The 25,055-nt window shown below is 39.9% G+C and overlaps 1 protein-coding gene across 1 annotated transcript in view; it reads left to right on the top strand.

The window, feature by feature from the left end:
- Positions 1 to 1,092: 1,092 nt before the first annotated feature.
- LOC121385404 (long-chain specific acyl-CoA dehydrogenase, mitochondrial-like) overlaps positions 1,093 to 25,055 on the top strand; it is a 28,805-nt gene continuing 4,842 nt past the window's right edge. The window contains exons 1-8 of the mRNA XM_041516074.1: positions 1,093 to 1,242; positions 3,854 to 4,000; positions 4,920 to 4,950; positions 5,641 to 5,747; positions 7,630 to 7,794; positions 12,575 to 12,806; positions 15,177 to 15,392; positions 22,867 to 22,994. Coding sequence (XP_041372008.1) covers positions 1,148 to 1,242; positions 3,854 to 4,000; positions 4,920 to 4,950; positions 5,641 to 5,747; positions 7,630 to 7,794; positions 12,575 to 12,806; positions 15,177 to 15,392; positions 22,867 to 22,994 — 1,121 coding nt within the window. The 5' untranslated portion in view covers positions 1,093 to 1,147. The remainder of the gene's footprint in view (positions 1,243 to 3,853; positions 4,001 to 4,919; positions 4,951 to 5,640; positions 5,748 to 7,629; positions 7,795 to 12,574; positions 12,807 to 15,176; positions 15,393 to 22,866; positions 22,995 to 25,055) is intronic.

Genomic DNA, 25,055 nt, shown 5'->3' with positions numbered 1-25,055 from the left:
TTAGAGAGCATCTAACATAGTTTAGGGATTTAATACAGAAGTACATACGGGGAGTTACCCCAGGCATGGAATGGTAGTCTTAGATATTAAACCTTGCAGCATACTAAAAGTGTCACGTTCTTATTGTTTATCGTTACAAGGACTTAGAACCTGTACGCCCAGGTCAACCTAACACGATAATACCTTCCGATCTTTCTTTTATTTCTAACTTGTAGGTAAGTCAATGGAAGTCAATATGATATCCTGATATTATTGAATAATATAAGATCATCAATATAACGTATTTAAAGTCAAAGGTTTTAGCCAGATTCCTTTAATTGGTTTGATTTTTAAACCAGATTAGTCCGAAATTCTGCTTCACATGCATGGAGAAACAAATGGGAGAGTTTTTTCTGTCTGTGTGTCCGTTCTTCGTCCCACTATTATTTATGGGGGCGGGATTTAGCCCAGTCAGTTAAGCGCTCGCCTGAAGTGCTTGCGTCGCAGGATCGATCCACCTCAGTGAATCCGTTCAACTGATTGTGTTTTTTCTCGTTCCAACCAGTGCACCACAACTGGTCAAAGGCTGTGGTATGTGTTTTCCTGTCTGTGGGAAAGTGCATACAAAAGAGGCCTTGCTGCATTAGGGAAATGTAGCGGGTTTCCTCTGTTGACTACGAGTCGAATTACCAAATGTTTAACATCGAATAGCCGATGATTAATTAATCAATGTGCTCTAGTGGTGTCGTTAAAGAAAACCAACTTCTTATTCTATTATCTATATATCTAAAAACAAAATTGGCGAGTGATCCCCCACCCAAACACACACACTATACTGTGCCAGCCCCACAATATATTGTGGTCCCCCTACTACCCCCCCCCCCCCCCCCCCTAAAAAAACAAAACAAAACACCGTCTATTAACAAATAACTAATAATGACAGTACTCTTGTTGCTTTTTATGTGACGTATAATGATAATAACAATAATAATAATAATAATAATAATACATAAAATTTAAATAAATAAATAATAATAAAATAAATGATTACCCAAGTGAGGCCTCTGACTTGAATTGCCGAAACATAACGGTAATATCCGAGTAAAAACGATTCTTTTCACCCGAGAGGCACACCGGTAACTCACAAACCTCGTAAACTGGTGGAACGATGACTGGTGTTGGAACTGCCCGTTTCCTTGGAAATAGCCTTCTTCGACGATGTTTGTGTAATGCAAGCCGTGGTGCATCATACTGCAGCGCATCGTAATTTTTTTAAATTGTTTTTATTTTCGGAATTCAAAGATTTTGCATAGTCTACGCAATATATTTAAATGTTTTTGTCAGTAACCGGCGTCGCTTGGGGAAAGGACTTCAACATGTTCAAGGAGTCCAAAGTCCTATCACCTGTTTAAGAGCGTGACCAATCCAAATAACAGACAGGGCTCGTAGGAACAGTATAGGGGTGGGGGGAGAGCACAGTCTCTAGTGTGTGTGGGGGGGGGGGGTTACAAGCCTGATTTTTATCTTTATATATATATTTTGACAGAAAAGGACATTTTCGTGCAGACAGGATAGCACATACCATAGCCAGCCAGTGCCTCACAACTGCCACTGGCATACCAAAGGCCATGGTATGTGCAATCCTGGCTGTGTGATGGTGCATACATAAAGACTGTTAAAAGAGGGTTTGCTCTCTAAGACTATATATATGTAAAAACAAATTAATAAACTTATAAATATAAATAGTTAAAATACAGTTCTGAATACAAAAATAAAATACACTTTTGTGTATTCAACTCAACTGCTGGAACTATGCCGTATTCAACGCTGCTATTTATAATAATGTCATGCACAATGCAGGGTTCGAAACCCGCCAAAACATGGTGGCCCAAAAAATAATAATGCATGTTGACAAATTATGGTAAGTGAACCACGAGCAAGATTTTAATGTAGAATACAAATATTAATAGTGTCTCATGTGTTGTAGCTCTAAAGAAGATATTATTTGGGCGACTAACACCATTATTTTTTAATATTTAAGTCGCCCAAACAGGACATAGGTCGCCTAGCCACAGGCCGTTTCGAGCCCTGTCATGGTTACCGGGAATGCCTGTAGCGATATGTAAACAAATTGGCTATTAAAGCAGTTAACTGTTATATGCATTTTTAAAATGCTATTTTGTGGAACATTTGAACTGAAAACAGACGAAAACAGTGACAAATATTTACAATTTAATGAGAGCAATACCAAAACTAGAGACAGGAACACTCACCAACGAGTTTTTAATCTACGATAAAGGTCGACGACCGTCACTTTTTGGACCATTGTGTTGGCTTTGTACACAATAAATAAAACATATCCAATGATAATTTTGTGATATGATAGATTTGACAAAAGGTACCTTTTATTTCTTTCATCTTTAAAATTTTTTAATTAATATGTTGTCCAGAATTATGAAAAATAAAAAAATACCGACCTGTGAACAGCATTGTCTGCTTGTTATAGGAATTTTACAGCGGTCATGGTTGGTTTTCTATTTTAATGTGGCAAAGCATTGCAATAACATAGCTGCTTTTGAATTTAAATGACGTCACTTTGCATTTCCTTACAATAACCATAAACTCTGTACATGACGTTTCCTTTTTAAGAATATTGGACAACTTCCAATGCAAAATTGCTATTGGAATTTTTTTTTCTTTTAACGTTATTAATGCACCTGGATGTGTTTGAACAAAATCTTGTGATTAAAAAATTGTACCTTTTACGAAATATGGATTTCTAGTGAAATTACGGTAAGATATGCTATATTTATTGTGTACGAAGCTAAAACAAGGGTTCGAAAAGTGACTGTGGTTGACTTAGTAAGAATGACATTGCATGCACAGTCTCCTCACTTCGATGTAATCTAAAGCCCTGCATAAGCGATGCAAAAATGGAATGGTCATTCTCACACTTTTCAGGGGCCTAAAGACGGCCTACATATCAGAATTATTGGATGAACTGATAATCAGATTATTCAGTGGAGCGATGATTTATGGAGACACATTTAATATAAACTTCAACTTTTCATCAACAAGTAAGTCAATGAACATCAGTAAAAGTAAAAGCAGGTGACGACACAGACATTGAGTGAACAATTCTTGACATTTTTCTTCGTTGATAAAACTGGCATGCTGAAAGTTTTGTGACTCATTACGAGCAAATTAAATATTACATTGTTCGTGAATTTTAGCTATTACATTGTCTTTAAAAGGAATTTCAAACAATATCATTAAAATTATAGATAACTTTTCACTCATTCTTTCTTATTTCTGTTTATTGTTTAAATAGAACTATATTCCTATGTGTGATAATTGGTGGTTCATAGGTCCGTGTAGTAACACAGTTGATCTAGTTGTGTAAATTGAGAAATCCCTGTCATTAGCTAGCAGTTTTACAATTTTTAAACTATTATTTGGAAACAAAATTCCAATTTAGGGTATGCAATAAATACAAAACTACATATATGTGATTTTCTGATTTCTGTATTCCACGAGTGTATTTCCTGCAGGAAACCCCGATGCCGCAGAGGGGTTTCCGGCAGGAAATACACGAGTGCAATACAGAAAAGCACATATATGTAGTTTTGTCTATGTACGTAATCTGGACATATTTATTATGGGCACAATGTTTATCACCCTGACTTCGATGTAATCTAAAGCCCTGCATAAGCGATGGAAAAAATGGAACAACCATTCTCACAATTTTCAGGGGCCAGAAAACTGTAGGCCTACATACCAGAATTATTGCATCACAAATGTTTTTACATCCAGTAGCTGATGATTAATTAATCAATTTGCTTTAGTGGTGTCATTAAACAATGATGTATTTCAGGGAAGCTAGCATATTCAGACCAGAACCATGTCAGGCGTCAACTCTGATGGACATTGGTACCAGAAGAATATTTTCAGAGGAACATGACATTTTCCGACGCACAGTCAGGAAGTTTTTTCAGGAAGAGGTTGCTCCATATCATAGTCAGTGCGTATTTAATCATTCAGTGTTGTAGATATATAAGAAATAGTAAAATTATTGTTGGTAATATGATAAAGACATCCATATCCACCAGTTTACATTGGCTTGAGCCCAAGACACCAAAGTGAAATAATGTTTGTCGAAAAAGATGTTATAGAAAGTAACTTGCCTTGGTGTTCCCCATTTGAAGCAAAACTTTTGCCTTGGTGCCCCTTTAACTTGCCCTAATTTGTTAAACTGAGCATCAAAAACGTAAACAATTTTACACCTGTGTATGCGCTTGTCTGTCTTAGAGAAAGTGCATACAACTTAAGCCGTAATGAAATATACAAATAATATGTGAGGGACAAACTTATGAAAAACTCAGAAAAACTTATTGCAGTTTGTGATTAGTCAGTAGCCAGTAATGGTTGGATGCCAGATTTGTTTAGGGAGGAGTGTAAAGTATAAAAAGAGTTCCTCCAATATTCAGGTGAGGGTTGCAACATTTACAAAGTGCACCTACATCATTCAAACATACTAACATATTTTCTATTAGGTAACCTTTTTATAGAAATATTAAGCTGACAAATTACTTTCTGCACTGAAAACAATAAATGCATTATATACATCTGCTAAACACTGCATTTTTCGGGTCGCTTTAAATTTTGTCTGTGTGTAAATTCATCCCTGCTACACTTCATTGGATCCGTGCCTGATTAACACTTGTCTAGATGCTGCAACACTTGTGTCGCAGTATGTCTGGCTGTCTGTGAGTGTGTCTGTCTGCCACCACCACCACCCCCCCACCCCCCCTCTAGAGTCTAGACTCTCTCTCTCTCTCTCTCTCTCTCTCTCTCTCTCTCTCTCTCTCTCTCTCTCTCTCTCTCTCTCTCGCTCTCTCTCCAGTATATGGTTTTAATCAAAATTGTTTTGTTTTACTTAGGTGGGAAAAAGATGGTCAAGTCAGTCGAGAGGTAAGTTACTGTAAATGAAATATGTTTACAAGGTATTCAATACTGGTATACATCTAGTAACACATGTTTTCTAGTTAGGCCTAAAACCAAATTGTATCTTTCCAGGAATGTGCCATAAAAATTAGGTATGATAGATTTGCTTTAAAAAAGTTTCATGTACCTGTAATAATGACTATATATATATCCACTGAAACCCCTCAAGACCGGACCCTCTTTAAACTGGAATTCTTTCAAAACCAGACGTTTTCCACAATCCCATGATTTATGTATCTTTTAACACTCAAGTTTACCTCTTTAAACCGGAAAACTCTCTAAACTGGACACAATTTCCTCTCTAAGACTATGTCAAAATTACCAAATGTTTGACGTCCAATAGCCTATGATTAATAAATATGCTCTAGTGGTGTTGTTAAACAAAAAAAACCTTTGATAGGGAGTGAGAGTGATAGCTCTTGTTAAACGGTGATCAGTTCATTGACACATTTACCTTAGTTTCATACCAGTAGCCGATGTATTTTTCATGCTGGGGTGTTGTTAATCATTCATTTATTCATTCATTCCTTTAAGCAGCGAGGTCCGCATCTTCTGTCCATCATCCATCCATCATTTTATCATCTATTCATTATCACTGATTTTTGACTTTGAAAACAAGAACTCTGCAATATATTGACACTAGTAATTTATTTGTAGGTGTGGGCGAAGGCCGGAGAATGTGGCATCCTGGGAATTCAGACGCCGGCCGAGTTTGGCGGAATTGGAGCAGACATGTTGACTTCGGCCATTACATGGGAAGAACAGTGAGCGATCTGCCCTTGAATCCTGTTATGTTCCTGTCTTATAAACAAGTTAATAAGGGACTTACAGGATATCAGTCCCTACCGGTCAAACCGGAGGGGACTATAGGTTTCATCTCAGTAATTCTGTCTGTGTGAATGGTTGTGCATAATATTATTAATTGCAGGTAGATAGTTGATCGTAACTATTAAATTACATATGAAATTGTGTCTGTTACACCATGTCTGACAATGACACTGGACTCGCTGTTCCGATTTGTTTGCGAATTTTCACCAATAATGCATTTATTTGCATTGTCAGTATTCAATTACATTTAATATACATCATGATGTACGATTTGTTACCTGTGTTTATTCCACTGAAAAATATGTGCATGTTTGCTCTCGTAACTGTCTTTATTACTGAGTCAGACATTAAAAACCTTATTGTTAGGCGAGGAAGTGAATTTCTGTATCGTTAGTTTCATTATTAACTACTGCATAGGTCGTAGTTAATAATGCAGCTAGCGGTACAGAAAATCGCAGCTAATTCAGTAGTAACAAAGGGCCTTTGTTGCAAGCGACTGGAGCGTGAATGCGCTGGAAGTAATTTAGTGACCGATTGGGGCCACTTAGCGCTATGCAAATCAAGGGCAGATGAGTATGTTTCTAATAGAGGCTATGGCAACAGGATTAAATAATAATCGTAACCATTTTGCATTGAGTTTATGTACACAGTTCTCGGCTGTTATGGCCGTGGTTTATATAGCCGAGCTCCAATTCAATTAGATTGTCGCTTAAGTAATAAGGGAACTTGTTGGCCTATTTCAGCCTATTAAGAAACGGGGGGAAAAGTGAAGTAATAAACTGGATTGTATACTAGAATAAATAGATTTTGTGGCTATACTATGATGTTTTTTTTCCATCTTAAAACGAAAGTTTAACATTAAAATTTTATATTGAAATTAATTTCCGGCAAACTTCATAATTCACCCAAATCATTTCATATACCCTCGGCATAATTCCGAATGTTTTCAAATCACTGGCATGATTTTGCAAGTAAGGTTTTGATTGGTTGAATGAAAGGTCAACTGGACATGAGCTCAAACGGTGGTGCTGTTAGATCCACAGGTAATAATTATTAACCAGTGGAGCTAATTTTAATTAGATTGAAGAAATTGCAGACTTTTGTTTTGCAATGCCTGAAGATATTGATATGAAATTTTGTATATACCTTACCATGTACTGTTACTGATCAGGTTTAACTTTTATGGTAATTTACCCACTTTTCACAGAAGTATGGCACTTGAATTTAGGAGATACGAAAATCACTTTGTTTTGATCTCACCAAATACGACAGGGACTCAACAGGTTGTTAATTGATGTGTGCACAGACATGTTAGTGGATTGATCTCACTGAAGACGCCTGTAACTTGGATTTAACTGAAAAGTACACAGACGTGTGTTGTTAGGAAAATAATATTTCAAAGGGAGGCACTCGCATTAATTTTATGTCACATTTTAGTTTGCCCACCGTCACGCGCATTAATTTAGGGATGCATTAATTTCAGGATCTACAGTATATATGTGTGTGTGTGTGTGTGTGTATGTGTATATATATATATATATATATATATATATATATATATATATATATATATATATATATATATATACATATATATATACATACATACATACATACATACATACATACATACATATATATACACAGAATACTAAAGGTTTTGCTTTATCGAGAATACTACAGGAGCAGCCATTGGATATCACTTGTTAATTACAATAAATGCTCTAACATACACTATAACTGAAAAAACTTACCTTGACATGTGACACACATGTATTACTCCATTCTCTTAATTCAAGCCCTGTTTTTTCTTCTTAGATCATACGGACCGTTCTCTGGTTGTGGGTTTCCTCTTCATTCTGACATCGTCATGCCGTACATCACCAATTACGGTAGCAAGGAGCAAGTGGCCAAATTTATCCCGAACATGACAGCTGGGACCTGTATTGGAGCGATCGCCATGACGGAGCCTGGAGCAGGAAGGTAAATCTGTAGAGAATCGGATCTGTTTTTATACTCAAGTAGAAGTTAACAAAAATTAAAGTGACATAGCCTAGTTTTTAAACATTATGACATAGTTTTCACTATTAATTAGTAGTACATACATTTTATTATTTAAAATATTTATTTTTGTACACTTAAAGTGGTTCGGGTCATCATGGTTTTTTGTAATGCCCCAAAATTCATTTTTCATAATTCTAAAATTGCACATTATTGTGAGAAGTAATGGTTATCGAGATAAGCTCTAGTCTATTTTTGGACGGTATTTCCTGTTTAAAACATCACAGACGTTAGCATCTCTCTGTTGTAACGTTATCGGTATGTTGCAGGTTTGTAGATTAACTAAACTTAGTGTCACTTTTCACGGACTGAAACTAGGGTTCGCGGCTTTAATGTAAAATTCTACCAAAATGAGAAAACTTGCCGAGGTACTGTAAACTGGGTGTGGGTTGGGTGGGAGGAATATGTGCTTATATAGTTTGCTTGTTCGTGCCCAACATCAAGATGCAACATTTATTCACACAGAGCCGGTTTATCCTAGTAGCACGTGCTACGGGTCCCGCGCTTCAGGGGGCCCCTTTGTGATGTGTACATTTATTTTCCCTAGGTCAGTTTTCCCCTCTCCCCGAGGGGGGTGTAAAATATATATCCTGGGAAGGGGGCCCCTTGGAGACCTGTCAACCTTTACTCAAGATAAAGCAGGAGATGTGTATTGAATAAGCAGGAGATTTTGTCAAAAAACAGGAGATTTTTTAACTGGACACGATTTAACATAACTTTTTAAAAAGTACTACAATAAGTTATATGAACACTACATAATGTCATGTATACTTGTCAACCTTAGTTATTGGCATTAAAAAAAGAAATTAAAAAACATTTAAAATTAATTTAAAAAATTTATATATATATATTATATTTTGTTTTAATTATTTTTAAATATTATTATAATTTAATACATATTTTTAAAAATAACTCTTTGATCCAAAAATCTTAACACTAACAAATTTAAACATTAATTAGTACATTTACGGTATTACACTTACAGGTTGCATCATCGTTATTTGTGTTTCATGAAAAGTAGACCCAAGACAAATTTATATAGGCCTAAATCTTATAAATTAATATTAAGTTTTTACTACAATAAGGTACAGTATAACCATGCAATAAACATTGTATTTCCACTAATCATTTCTACTAATCATAAGTAAAAGCTCAATACTGACGTCGTGTGAAATATACCGGAATTATACCTATTTCCGTGAGTAACGTTATGTCAAACAAGATTTATTACTCGTAGGAAAATAATCCCTTGAAGTGTACTCTTGTTGCTAACATTTTACTGCACAAACCTACAAATCTAATGGGCGTCTTAGCTCAGAACAGGGGAGATAATAAAACAGGTGGCGCGTCACTCGTCAGTGTCCAACAAACTTGGACAATAGCTGTATTTTTTCCTTGCTTTGTCATTCTTTGTTATACCACGATCATACGGGACCAAAATCTTATCGGCTCTGTACAGGACATTCCTATACAGCACGGTTCTGCACAGGACGGTCTATAGTATACGCTGCAGTGAACGGTTACCAGTCGTTACCAGTTGACGTTTGTCTTTACGTGTACTGAGATATGTGGGGGGTGAGTGAGTAATAATAAAGAAAATATATGTATATTGTGGATAATAGTATTAAAAAATATATATAGTGATGACGGCTCTGTACAGGACGTTCCTACACAGGGCGGTCTAGTATTTTATATACTTAGATATGGTGGAAAACACATAACAGTAAAGGGAATAAATATATATTTTGTATATAAAGAAAATATATGTATATTTTGGATAATACTCGGGGGAAAAAAAGAATATATATTTAATGTGTGCATGTGCGAGTATTAAAAAATATATATAGTGATGACGGCTCTGTACAGGACGTTCCTACACAGCACGGTTCTGAACATGACGGTCTATAGTATACACTGCAGTGAATGGTTACCAGTTGACGTTTGTCTACACGTGTACTGAGATATGAGGGGGAAAGTCAGTAATAATAAAGAAAAAATATATATATTGTGGATAATAATCAATAAAATATATATGAAAAGCTGGGATTGTTTTTATATATCGTCAACGTCCCTAACTGTGTTATGCTTCAAATTCCGTTCACTTTGTTTTCTCGTGCATGGTTCGCGCAATCAACATCCGATTTGTTGTCATCGGCATGTCGTTCATTTATAAGGTTTTTCTTCATAGTTCAGGAACATTTTTATAAACAATAAAGTTGAGAAAAGTAAGTATCTAAATACAAAACTTTACAAACCCCTAAAACCATTAATTTTACGAAGTCGTTTTTGTTTATTCCTTAAAATTACCGATATGGGGTCCACATGACTCGTAGAAATTGACTTAAAATGGAGAAAGATGAATTAACATTCGATGCGTGTCACATGACCTCATACGTGCCAGATCAACAAGGCCAAAGAATTTAATTTTTATGATTTTTAGGACCCCTGTTGTTAGAATTTGTTTTCAATTATTATATTCGATCTGCAAAAGGTATGCTACATTTTTGTGCCTCTATTGTAGTGAATAGTATTCATAATCCATTCATAACAGTTGTAAATAATTTTGAGTATATAAATTTTGTTAATTTATAATCAATTCATTAAAAAATTTATATTTTACAAACTATGCGCAGGTATGGACGTAATGCCTATCAGTATTGACATCAAGTGTGAGCGATGTGTGTTGATAAAACGCGGACCGAACCAGAATGCTTGACAAATTGAATTTTTCCTTTAAAAAAATTGAATAAATTAAGTGTTCGGCAACTGTGCATAATTAAGAAACATATATTTTTTCATGTAGTTGTCTTAAAAATGGAAAATAATTAACTGCACATGCGCATTACGATACTTTTTGCAAACGCATGCGCCTGGACGTAGTTAGAAATGTCGCACTTTTTCCTGTTTACTGTAGGGTGTTTCAATTTTGTTTACTAGAATGGATTTGTTTTAAATCCAAATTGTAGATTTTTTTACGTTAAATGATTAAAATCTATTTTGTTTCACGTATCGTAGCTGAAAAATATAGAATAATATTTCTGTAAATATCGTATTCGTGTTTTTGTTGTTAGGTGAACGCAGTTTGGGACGTCGATGGTATAACGTGTGGGTGTGTAGTATTAAAATATATATATATATACATGTATATAGTGATGACGGCTCTATACATGACTCTATATAGGGCGGTCTAGTATTTATATACTTAGATATGGTGGAAAAGACATTAACAGTAAAGGTAATAAATATATATTTTGTATAATACTCAATGCGTTCGTGGTGACACTATAAAAACGTGTGCATGGGTACACTTTGCCGCATAAAAACTCAACTTTGCCACCCCAATTTCTTTTTTTTTATGTCCTTTTCCCAGTTAGATAGACATTAAGAAAAATGCAACAAAACACATTCTGATATTTAAAATATTACTTTACTGTTAAAACAAACTGATACGTAATTTCAAGTCACTCAGTTGGTCGCTTATAACCTGAAGCCAGTCAGAGACAAACCAGGTTTCTGGGACCCTGTCGATCGTCGCGCCATCTGGAATAGAGTTATCTCCACCTGTTTCAGCTAAGACGTCCATTGATACAAGTATTGTTTATACAGCTAATTGGTCTTTCTGTTGTCTTGCTTTGACATGTGATTTTGACGTCGTGTGTATTGATGCATGCGTTCGCCGTCTACTCTGGCACTTCCAGCCATAGGACTTTGCGTTATGTAATCCAGTGGGAAGACATTTTACGAGTCAGAGGTGTTATTAGGACTAAATTGGATAGTTTTATATATGGCAACACTAAATGTCAATACACAGCCACGATAGCTTGAATTTTTTTTATGCTTAGAAAATAAGGATTTCCCAGGAGAAATGTTTTTCCAGCGGGAGACTTGATCAAATACCAGGAGTCTCCCGCGGAATCCGGGAGGGTTGACAGGTCTGACCCACTGTTATTTGTGCTACAGCCTCCGCGGATCCTTAAACCTACGCATTAATGATTTTTCCCTGCATATACAGTACCATCTGTTGAGGCCTCTGACAATGGAAAATGTACCTACGCCATTTATGGGTTATGCAGAAACAAGTTAGGGTAACCTACTTCATTTTGGCACAAACGAAAATTGGGATATGCAAACTTACAGTCCATCCCATCCTATGAAAAATTGTTTTGTAAATAATTTCAGTTTGGTTTGACGTAAGAAGAAAAGTAAAAGTGTTTTGGAAAGAACAAAAACGTACTATTTTTCGGCTCATAAATAAATAATATGTAGTAAATTTCATAGTAGTAAAAAAAGGATGGACTATAGGCTTGCAGGAGCTATGTGCAAACCAATGTTCTCCTAGTTGTACACAATAACACATCAAATGCCATGGATGCATGTTGCAGAAACCTGGCAGCTATTATTATTGTGGTTTTCAGAGACCTGTTGGTTGTTTCTGAAATCTACATGTTGCAAACGCACTCTATGTTGTGTATTCAAAAAGAAAAAATGTGATATTAATCCGAAAATTCATATATAGTTTAATCTTGTTGGCTCGAACCCCGTCAGTGCTCGAGAAATTGTTCAACCCATTGGTTAGTTCGACTTAACCATTCGGTCAACAATGTCTTAAGTGTAACTCAGGAGTTTGTTTTTAGTTCGAGTGTTGTGGTGTATTCGACCCAACAAGATTCTATTGTAGTTAACGAAACATTTTCATTCCCAGTGATCTTCAAGGGGTGAGAACAAATGCTAAGAAAGATGGCTCTGACTATATCCTCAACGGCAGTAAGGTGTTCATCACCAATGGTTACATGGCAGATTGCGTCGTCGTCGTCGCGGTTACCAACACCTCCGCCAAGTCCGCGGCTCACGGGATTAGTCTGTTTCTCGTCGAGGCTGGGATGCCGGGATTCATCAAAGGGAAAAAACTGGAGAAGCTCGGACTCAAAGCTCAGGTTTAGTTAGACATAAATCTTCATTATTCCTTATTCCTTGTTACAACTGTAGGGGACTATAGGTCTCCTCTTTGTCTGTCTGTCTGTCTTTCCATCTATCCAGACAAGTTTTCAGGGCTCGAACTTAAGAATTCGTCTCCCATGGCAATTTTTTTAAAGAATTGCAGTGGGTGAAACAGTCCACCGATGGCAATTTTGAGCCTGCCTATGGCAATTGGTTTTTTTGAAGTGTCATTTGCAGAAAATAAATATGACTAAAAGGTTATTTTGCTATATGTAGACATATTTCAAATGTGAAAATGTTACATATTGGCAAATTATGTACACCAGGTGTATATATTTTGCCATTGTTGAGGAGTTTTACTGACGGCACAAAATGCTCTCTACCTATGGCAATTTATATCTCAGCGACGGCAATTGCCGTCATTAAGTTCGAGCCCTGAGTTTTAACAATGCCTCAGGATATTGAGCTGAAATTTTGTATATAGCTTTATCATGTATTGTGGTAAAGTGCTTGTTTGATGTACTCTTGGTTTGGGATCGATCCCCATCGGTGGGCCCATTGAGGATACAGCTGAGCTGTTTTTTGAGGATGTTGAACTACCTATAGATGCCCTGTTGGGGGAGGAGAACAAGGGATTCTACTACCTGATGATTCAGTCTTTATAAACTCTTTATTTTAACAGGATACAGCTGAGTTGTTTTTTGAGGATGTTGAACTACCTAAAGATGCTCTTTTGAGTGAGAAGAACAAGGGATTCTATCTGATGACTCAGTCTTTATAAACATTTTCTTTTTACAGAATACAGCTGAGGTGATTTTTTGAGGATATAGACAGGTTTTTCCTATTGTCGGCCAGTAGTTTATGACGTTGTAGATAGATGGCGTAACCATACGCCCGCCATTAAGGGAGTGAAATTCACGCAACAATGACATGTGACGGTATTGCATTTGTGTGCAATTTCAGTATTTATGATTTTCTTGGAACGTTTTGTAAAAACAAAACCAGTCTCTCATTTAAAGATTGTCTATTCATATCAATGTCGGTGGAAATCTGCTAATGACTAAAAACATAAATAATAAAGCACCTATAGGTCTACATGCCAATACAAAAACATAGCGAATAAATTAAACTCACACGAGTAGGCCTAAATAGTTTGATGGTTATTAAGTGAAACTTTACTGAATGCATCCTAAAATATAGAAAAATATTTCAGTTATGTATGTTTGTAGAAAACATGGTGTACCATTTTAAAAAAGAAAGACTGACCTTAGATCTAGATGTGAACTTTTAGCTGTTACTATTATTAGCTCTGGGATATTCCAGATTTGATCACATGGGGTTGAAGTGGGTCACAGTTCACACTTCCAAATATTGCTCTTATTTTTATTATTATTTTTTTCTAATATATATAAATAGGAGTTATTATAGTGTTAAATGTGTGCAAATAAAATGATAAATAATTTACTGACGTAATGCATGCAGGCCACACCAAAAATTGCACCCCCACCCACTTCGTCAAATTCAATTTCTTTATTATTATTTTTATCATTTATTTATATTTATATTAGTAATGTATTTATTTGTTTGTTATTGTATTATTATAAATATTTTTAAAATTATTATTTTTTGTTTTTAGAAAAACAATTTAAATTAAATTAATCATCCACAATATTCAACACTAAACAAGTGTCTCTGATTTGTCATTAAATGTTCTATATACTAGTTAATTACAAAACAAACCCCTTTGACACTTACTGGTGATGCCCAAGACAAGTACAAACAAAAGAGGAGTAGGGGGGGGGGGGGGTCATCTGATACCGCTGTCCGCTGAGGCTAAAATACTGTTTTAAAGTTCAATATATTAGGCTACATGTATATAGGTGTCCAGGAAAACTGCTTGCATAAGTTTAAATTATTTGTTATGCTTTTGTATTAACATGCTTTATTATTTACAATTTTAATGATTAACACACTTCTACCAACTTTGATATGAATCTACAATCTTTAAATGAGGTTTAATTATCCGACATACTGGTTTTGCTTTCACAAAATGTATTAAAAAGGTAATAAATACTGAAAATGCACCCAGATGCAATGCCTTCACATGTTATTATTGTGCACACGTTTCACTCCCTTAATGGCGGACCGATCACGTGATTCTAAACATGGCGACGCACAGTACTTTGACGTCACTGGCCAATAACCCGTCTATACTCTGTTGGGGGATAGGGAGGTTTCTACTACCTAGGATATGGCTCAAGTCTTTGACGTCACTGGCCAATAACCCGTCTATACTCTGCTGGGGATAGGGAGGTTTCTACTACCTAGGATATGGTTCAAGTCTTTTTAAACTCTTTCTTTTACAGGATACAGCTGAGTTGTTTTTTGAGGATGTTCGACTGCCTAAAGATGCCCTGCTAGGGGAGGAGAACAAGGGTTTCTACTACCTGATGCAGGAACTGCCCCAGGAGCGTCTCATCATCGCCGTCATGGGCATCGCCAACTGCGAGTGGATGCTGGAGGAGACACGCAGCTACGTCAAACAGAGGAAGGCTTTCGGCCGCACTCTCTCCAACCTCCAGGTTTGTTCGGTTGACACGGGTCTTGGTCTAATATTTACATTATCAGTGTTGATGTATGTCCAGTATCGGTGTTGATGTATGTCCAGTATCAGTGTTGATGTATGTCCAGTATCGGTATCAGCAGTGTTGATGTATGTCCAGTATCAGTGTTGATGTATGTCCAGTATCAGTGTTGATGTATGTCCAGAATCAGTGTTGATGTATGTCCAGTATCAGTGTTGATGTATGTCCAGTATCGGTGTTGATGTATGTCCAGTATCAGTGTTGATGTATGTCCAGTATCATTATCAGCAGTGTTGATGTATGTCCAGAATCGGTGTTGATGTATGTCCAGTATCGTTGTCAGTGTTGATGTATGTCCAGTATCATTATCAGTGTTGATGTATGTCCAGTATCGTTATCAGTGTTGATGTATGTCCAGTATCATTATCAGTGTTGATGTATGTCCAGTATCGTTATCAGTGTTGATGTATGTCCAGTATCGTTGTCAGTGTTGATGTATGTTCAGTATCATTATCAGTGTTGATGTATGTCCAGTATCGTTATCAGTGTTGATGTATGTCCAGTATCGGTATTAATGTAAGTGTTAGTATTGATATATTTCTGGTATCAGTGTCGATGTATATTGTCCATTATCGTTGCTGGTGTATGTCCAGTGTTAGTGTTGATGTTTGTCCAGTGTTAGTGCTTATTTATTTCCAGTATGTGTGTTGATGTATGTTCAGTTTCAATCTTGATGTATGTCCAGTATCAATGTTGATATATGCCCAGTATCAGTGTTGATATGTGTCCTGTATCAGTGTTGATATATTTCTTGTATCAGTGTTGATGTATGTCCAGTATCAGTGTTGATGTATGTCCAGTGTCAGTGTTGATGTTTGCTCAGTATCAATGTTGATATATGTTCAGTGTTAGTGTTGATATATTTCTGGTATCAGTGTTTGATACGTGTCCAGAATTAGAAAATTTGTTTCTAATTTTCATTATTATTCATACTTACCTAGCACAACAAATATGCTATTCAACCTGAGTCATACCTACACACTGCAGAATTCTCTCCCTTGCCGGATATGCGCAATGCTATCCTTGCACGGGCTACCTGTAACTTCATTCTCGGTTCAAAGTCCACCCACCGAGGGAAAGCCTCATAGGGGTGGGTGGGAGGTATAGTTTGTTGTGCTAGCACTAGGTAAGTATGAATAATAATGAAAATTAGAAACAAATTTTCTAATAGTCTTATTCAACTTACTGTGCTAGCACAACAAATATGCTATAACGGACGTGCAATGACACCGTTAGAGCACATGAATTCAACATTAATGGGAGGAGGTAAGAAAATAGAGGACTTACCCGTACCCAAAAAGCTCCTTTGAAGTAATGACATGGAGATAGGACGAACCACGACATACAGTAACAAGGAGTCAAAAAAAAAAACTTTTGGGAATAAAAAGGGGCTTCCCAAAAGAAAAACTTATCCCCATGAAAGGGAGGAAAAATATCTCCCCAGGGAGAGGAAACGGTAGACAACACTACAAAAAACCCCATCCCTCAGAAAAGAGTGGAGTGTTAAACATGTCCGAAGCGTGAATCGATGGCAGTCGGACGGAAAAGAGGTCGACCCCTTTCCGTTGCCCTGCGCACAGACACGACGTGTTGAGCCGCAATGACTGTCTGGATCCTACGCGTACCGTCAGGACCAACCGCCATATCCCGGAAATAGAAACGGTCAAAAGTGTGCCGTCCTTTCCAAACCCCTGCATTCATGACCTTTATAATATCTAAAGAGTCATGAAAATTCAGGGAAGCAGAAATGGCTCGGATCTCATGTGGTTTAACAGAGAAATTCCGTAACACATGATCACCCGCCATCTCATATGCTAACTTGATGGTAGCTGCTATCCATCGAGACAAAGCATTTTTTGTGACATCACCCGGCCTAATGGTATAAGAAATAAACAATCTCTGTTTACCCTGCCGCCGGTTTTTCGTACGCTGCAAATAATACTTCAATGCTCTCACCGGGCAAAGAAGTCTATCCGAGTTATCAGATGACAGTGTACGAGATAAACTGTGAATGACATTAGGTGGAAACTTCCCCTGGAGACTGGTTTTTAGCAAAAAAGATAGGGTCGGTACGTAAAGTGACAGACCCGTCCGAATTGTAATCAACCAAGTCATGCAAAAAAGCATGTATCTCACTGATCCGACGACAAGCTGCCAGTGAAACCAGAAACAGAGTCTTCCACGTCAAGGCACGAAGACTAGCAAACCTCAACGGCTCATAAGGCGCACCCTTAAGAGCATGTAACACCAGAAAGACATTCCATTTCGGAATAATGGAAGGTCGTTCAACCGTGGATTGTAATGATTTAAGTAAATCATGCAACACCAAGTTGGTAGAAAAGTCACGACATCCACACTGTTTAAGAGTAGTAAAAATCGCAGCTCTGTGACTTTTCACTGTCGTGACTTTAAGTTTCCTTTCTTGGACCAACGCCAGAAAGTACTCCGCTAAATCGTTGACAGTAGGCGATAAGGGATCGAAATCCCGTGCGTTCGCCCAACGAACCCACATACGCCAGTGACACTGATAAACCGACTCGGTAGATTTGCGCTTTGCTGAAGAGACGAGATGCGCAATTCTTGTCGAAAAACCTCTGCGTCGCAAGGAAGCCCTGATAACCTCCACGTGTGAAACCGGAAGACCTCCGGCTTCTGATGCCACACCGTCTGACTCAGTCGCTGGCTGAGTAGATCGGACAACACTGGTAACCGGAACGGGACTGCCACTAACAGTGACAGGAGCTGTTGAAACCAGGGCTGCGCCACCCACAGAGGAGCTATCAACGTCACGTGACAAGGTTCCTGGACCACTTTGGTCAACACCTTGCCGAGTAAGACAGGAGGAGGGAAGGCATAAAAATCCAGTCCCGTCCAATCCATACTTAACGCGTCGTACTTCAACGCCAATGTGTCCGGTACCGGGGACACGAACACCGGCAATTGGTTGTTCAACCGTGTGGCAAACATGTCCACCTGTGGACTGCCCCACACCCGAAGAACCGCTGCGACCACCCCTTTGTTCAACATCCACTCCGTCTGAACAGGGGTATGTCGACTGAGGGCATCTGCTAACACATTCACCGATGAAGGAATGTGTTTCGCCCACAGAGTGGTCCCTAGTTGGTCGCAGAATTCCAAAATCGCAAGAGCTTTGCGACCCAAAGTCTCCGATTTGGTTCCACCCCAACGATTGAGATATGCCACTACCGACGTATTGTCGCATCTCAACAGAATTCGACGGTGTCGAAGAACACACCGGAAATGAAGACAGGCACGATGCACTGCCTCCATCTCCAAACAGTTGATATGAAGCTTCCTCTCGGAGAGATTCCATACCCCTGAAATGTGTTGATCCAACAGATGCGCCCCGTACCCGTGCAGCGACGCATCCGTGAACAGGATCAGATCCGGAGCAGGGGGGTGCAACGGAACCGATAGGGAAATGCACTTGTCCGACAGGCACTCCTGTATCGGATGAGTGAACCATGGGCCCAGAGGCACTATCGTGTCCCAATTGTGACCGTCCCACCGTGGGGACAAATGCCACTGGAGTGGTCGTTTGAATCGTCTGAACCGCACGATCAATGAGGCCAGAGATTCGAGGTGGCCCAACACCACGTGGAGAGATCGTACCGTAGTACTTTGCTCCCCCATCAAACGTCGCGCCGACGTTTGGAAGTTGTGGATACGCGCATCGGTGGGACGAACCGACGCTACCACAAGATCGAAGACCACTCCGAGATATGTGAAAATCTGAGCCGGCGTTAACTCCGATTTCACCCAATTGGGAATAAAACCCAATTGGAGGATCGTGTCCAAAACCAACCCGACATTGGTCTGACACTCCTGTTGCGACGAAGCTGGGATCAACCAATCGTCCAGATAGGTATGCATTCGAACCCCTAACAAATGAACATGACCTACCACCGCTTTTACCACACGTGTAAAAGCATGGGGACTCGTCGCCAAACCGAACGGGAGCACACGAAACTCGTACGCTTTCCCGTCGAACAGGAAGCGCAGAAACTTCCAAAATGCCTTGTGCACCGGGACATGGAGGTGTGCGTCTTTCAGATCGATCGACGCAGCCCACTCCCCAATTTGAAGCAGGTTCCGGACCGAATGAACCGTTTCCATTTTCATGGAAGGAACATCGACGTAGACGTTCAGTGGCTTCAAATTTAGGATTGGTCTCCATTCCCCATTTTTCTTCCAGGCGAAGAAAAGATGAGAATAAAATCCCGGAGTGTCCAGACTGACTCTCTGGATGGCCCCTTTGTCGAGAAACTCGGCAATCATACTCTCCACTAAAACGCGCCCATCCGCGGACGGTAACGGCGGCATTCTCGGAGTGGAAGTAAGAGGGGGGCTCGAAGAAAAGGGTATTTTGTAACCGTGTCGAACGACCGACAGAACCCAGGGGTCGAGACCAGGCAGCTTGCACCAATTTCGAAGGAAATGGCGGAGCCTGCCCCCCACGGGTATGGTTGCTAACGGTACCTCCGAAAGCAACTGCCGATCGTTCACGTACCCTCACCCCAACCGCTTACCACCCGTAGGCGCAGCGCCTTTGGTGGACTGAGAACGGAACGCAGTACGACGTTTGCGTCCTCGCTTAGCGGAAGACGGGTTGTTACCTGGTTGCCTCCTAGTGTCAGGAACCCTAGGGATCTGAGTCGACTGTAAAAAAGCAGCCTTTTTCACAGGAGGCTTGAACCCCGAAGACGTTTACCAGAGGTTGAGGGTCGAGTGTTCGGGACTGGTCGCGACAAATCCTTGTCTAGGACAATATTAAAATCGGGACCGAAAAGTAAATTTTCCCGTACCGAACGTGTACGAAAAAACGTCTTCGCAACATTTGACGCACTCAAACCCGCCAGGTAATGGTCACGCCGTAACAAAAGACTGTTCGCAAACAATCGGCCAGATAACTGAGCGATATGCTTAGAGGCTTTTGACGCAGCCTCCAAACAGCCTTTCGCCATCGCGGGAAGGCTCTCGACAGCCTTATCCAAGCCAAATAGGAACGTACCTATATGGTTATTAACCTGGAACATCGACTTAGCCAGCCGTTCGAATGATTCCAGATCCGCGATTGGCAATGACACATGCGGCGATGGGGAACAAGCGGCTCGGACACTAGCGGGAACGACCGCCGGATGTTCGAGAAAATCCGCCCCCAACGTCTCATAGGAGTCGGCACGAAAAATGCGCGCTCCCGTTAAGATTTTCCCCGTAGGCAGTGCCGTTGGGTACTCATCAACACCCACTCCCAGGATACGATCACTGCCAGTGATCAACACATCAATGTCACAAAGTGAACTGTGCGCCTCCTGTGCAAGTGGTAAACCCGACTCCTCACGAGGAGTGACCAAATTCAAAGAACGGTTCCCGAAGGAGACACCCTTGAATGTAGGCTGGGCCTCAACCTGAGGTATAGCGTCCCCGCATACCTGTCGGACCTGGTCCCTGACAAAAGCCAGAACCGCCGGATAATCGCACTCCTCCTCTACCTCCGAACCGAAGTGAGAGAGAGCTGGGTCAGCGACAGAATCCGGTCCAACCGACGCTTCCTCTGAAGCCAGGTCACTGTCCACTGGATCCCGAAGATCGATATGGACTCCTCCCCCTAATCGAGATGCCCCTGGGGCAGCGTCTCCCGAGACGGAAACAATAGGAACCGAACGACAATCCCTAACTGCATCGTCAAACTGCTGTCGAGACACAGTTTCTGCTGGTTTTGGCGGAAAACCGGGGGGGGGGGGGGGGGAGGAATGGGAGCCACACCCGACGGTCCCGTCTGCAAAAGCAATGATCCCAACTGAGGCGAAGTGTTCAAAAATTCCACAAAACTCCGAAACAACGTTTCTTGAAAGCCTAACGGTCATTCCTGCGCCAAGTGCGGAACGGTCGGAGTTTGCGGCCACAGAGTACCCCCAGCCGAGGGGTATCTGTGCGAACCTCGTCCTCTATCGAGTAAAGTCGAAGAGGTAGGGACCAAAGACGGTGCAAACTGTGAGGAGATGTCCGTTGCTACCGAAGTCACCGGACCCTTGGGGTAAACATATGCAAACGGAGGACCCAAACGGGATGAGTCCTCCACCCAACGGTAAACATCGGTCGGGATGCCATCAGAGACGGATCCCGGCATCGGAACAACTGGCTCAGTTCGAAGCAAACTGGCAGAACTCTCCTCGGGCCTTGAGAATGCTGAGGTGCCGAAGCGACTGTCAGCAATCGAAGGCAAAATCGGGGCCACCTGCTCTGCGGACGAAGCAGTGGACCTATGCACAACGGAGTGCATGTGCTCGGTAACCGATGAAGTCGTCAAAACCGGTGTCGCGACGACTCCACCCTGCCCCCCTTCTGTTTGTAAAGGTAACCGTAACGACAATGGCGACGCCCGCGACGAAGCCACACAAACAGAAGAAGGCGCCGTCACTAACGAAGACGGCTCACGTACCACGGTCACAATAGGAGCCCGGGGGGGGGGGGGCGCTCCCGAAGTATCTGTAACTGTACTCGTAACACGGACCGAAGAAGAAACACCCTTGTGTTTCCCCCCTTTCCGGACACTTTTCGAAGTGTCTACAGATTTATGGGACCTACCCACTAAGTCCGACTTGCCGACTACTGCCGAAGCAGACGACAAGATTTTGCTGGTACCCGAACCCTGAGTCTGCGAACCGAACCGAACCCACTGGTCAGGAGACCACGTGGCGCAGATCTCACACTGACGGTCTTGAGAACAAGACCGACAGTCCGGACACAACACGTGTGTGTCTTTACGTCGTAAAGGAAATGGACAACCATCTCATGCACAAACTTTCCGTGCGCTAGCTGTCAACGAACTCGCGTCGGACATGGTAAATTCAACACAGAATTCCCAACTACCAACCGTATGTCAAGTTCAACCAAAAAAACAAACACAAAATTACAAGTAAAGAAAACTTTTTGCCAAAGCTTAACAGGTGTTAACAGGTGGACTGCAGAATTGAGAATGAAGTTACAGGTAGCCCGTGCAAGGATAGCATTGCGCATATCCGGCAAGGGAGAGAATTCTGCAGTGTGTAGGTATGACTCAGGTTGAATAGCATATTTGTTGTGCTAGCACAGTAAGTTGAATAAGACTATTAGTGTTGATGTATATTCAGTATCAGTGTTGATATAGGTCCAGGATTAGTTTTGATATCTATCCAGTATTATGATTGTATTGGCATTGGTGTATCTCCTGGACGTAATTCAACACTGCATTTCATGTACTTAGACAAATTTTTAACTGATATTCTTTTACTATAATCTCTCTAAATATTATAAAAATGTATCCATTCATTTCCACAATTCTAGGGTACGTAATTTTACCTTCTGGTCAATAATTATTGTTGTGAGATTGTGTGTGTCTATATTGCAGACAATCCAGCACAAGTTGGCAGAAATGAAGGCAGACATTGCTGTCGGGCGAGCGTTTGTTGACCGGTGTCTTGAGTTACATAACAGTAAAAAGCTGGACGCTTCCACAGCTTCCATAGCCAAAATGTGGTCAGTTTCTTTCATTTACCTCTTGTCACACTCAAGACTGAGAATTGAGTGAGTTTCCTTCATTTACCCCTTGTCACACTGAAGACTGAGAATTGAGGGAGGGGATGGGACATAGCCTGTGATAAAGCTCTCGCTTGGTGTGTGATCGGTCTGGGATAGATCTCTATTTACCCCTTGTCACACTGAAGACTGAGAATTGAGGCAGGGGATGGGACATAGCCTGTGATAAAGCTCTCGCTTGGTGTGTGATCGGTCTGGGATAGATCTCTATTTACCCCTTGTCACACTGAAGACTGAGAATTGAGGGAGGGGATGGGACATAGCCTGTGATAAAGCTCTCGCTTGGTGACATAGCCTGTGATAAAGCTCTCGCTTGGTGTGTGATCGGTCTGGGATAGATCTCTATTTACCCCTTATCACACTGAAGACTGAGAATTGAGGGAGGGGATGGGACATAGCCTGTGATAAAGCTCTCGCTTGGTGTGTGATCGGTCTGGGATAGATCTCTATTTACCCCTTGTCACACTGAAGACTGAGAATTGAGGGAGGGGATGGGACATAGCCTGTGATAAAGCTCTCGCTTGGTGTGTGATCATTCTGGGATAGATCTCTATTTACCCCTTGTCACACTGAAGACTGAGAATTGAGGGAGTGGATGGGACATAGCCTGTGATAAAGCTCTCGCTTGGTGTGTGATCGGTCTGGGATAGATCTCTATTGGTGGGCCCATTGGGCTATTTCTAGTTCTAGCCAGGCACCACGACTGGTATATTAAAGCCCATGGTATGTGCTATCCTGTCTGGGATGGCGAATATAAAAGATCCCTTGCTACTAATGGAAAATGTAGTGGGTTTCCTTTCTAAGGCTATATGTCAAAATGCGAAATGTTTGACATCCAATAGCCGATGATTAATAAATCAATGTGCTATAACTTTAACTTTAACTATAGAATTCATTTTCAAAACACTATTTATACCAATTTCCACATTTTGTAGTTAGCAGTGAAAGTATACTGCAGATCTTAATCTAGAATTGAAAACAGTAGAAGTGACTTCTCCATTCCCAGATGAAAGGGGAGAAGTTTGATAAAAAAAAAAAGGCAAAGCGAACATTTATCTGTACATTTTTTAACGTTTCTCCATGTTCCGCATTCATTTGAAACAATTCTGAATTAGCCTATACACTCATTTCTAATCGTATTATATTTAAATATAATATACTAGTACTACTACTTCCAATAATAAGATTTAAACAAAACAATTGTGTTCATTAAAAACGTGATTTTATTAAGTAGCTGATAATGTGTTGTTATGAAAGTAATAATTAGTATTTTCTGGCATTATTGAAATGAATAGCCGAGAATGAACAATGCTTGACTGGTGTGACATGCGACTATGTACAGTCTGGCACCAAAGTAAAAACACGGACTGACAAGGTGCCAAGTGATAAATGACACTAAACAAGTTGGGATCTTGACGTCCGTTGTGTGATTTGGTTTTTGAAAGTCCAAAATATTATGGTGACTGATTTCTCACCTTTGCTAATAACCCGGTGACTTGAGCTAACTTTTGGCGAAGAAAATGTTAATTTCGCCAGCTAGATTAGGGTCTGTACTTATATTAGTATAACTCAGCAATATGACAGTAGAGTTTACAGCAAACAGTAACCTTTGCCTATTAAACAGAATCTTAATTATTACCCATATGGTTAAAAATATATTGGTTCATATCAAAGTGATACATGCCATTAGAACACTTTGACATCACTTGATGTCATCGACTGGCGCACTACGACCTTACAGTAATGTCAACCAAACGAGTTGAGTGATATAAATTAAGATTGATTATGGGTAATAAATAGGATATTAACCTCACCATTTCATATCATGTTTATGTTACTCGCTAAAGTTTGTTTAATATCCTATAAATATGTGCTTTGTGTGGATACTCTACTAGCGTAGTTGTTAAGCGAAGTCAGTTTGCAGGTAACGGTTCAAAGCATATTTCATACTGCACCTATTACTTCTGACTCTACTGATTACGAATATTAAAGGATGCAAGA

This window comes from Gigantopelta aegis, chromosome 11 (assembly GCF_016097555.1).
Source record: "Gigantopelta aegis isolate Gae_Host chromosome 11, Gae_host_genome, whole genome shotgun sequence".
NCBI classification, from domain to species: Eukaryota; Metazoa; Mollusca; class Gastropoda; order Neomphalida; family Peltospiridae; genus Gigantopelta; species Gigantopelta aegis.
Note: the sequence above shows the minus strand (reverse complement) of the source record. Positions and strands in the feature narration are given on the sequence as shown.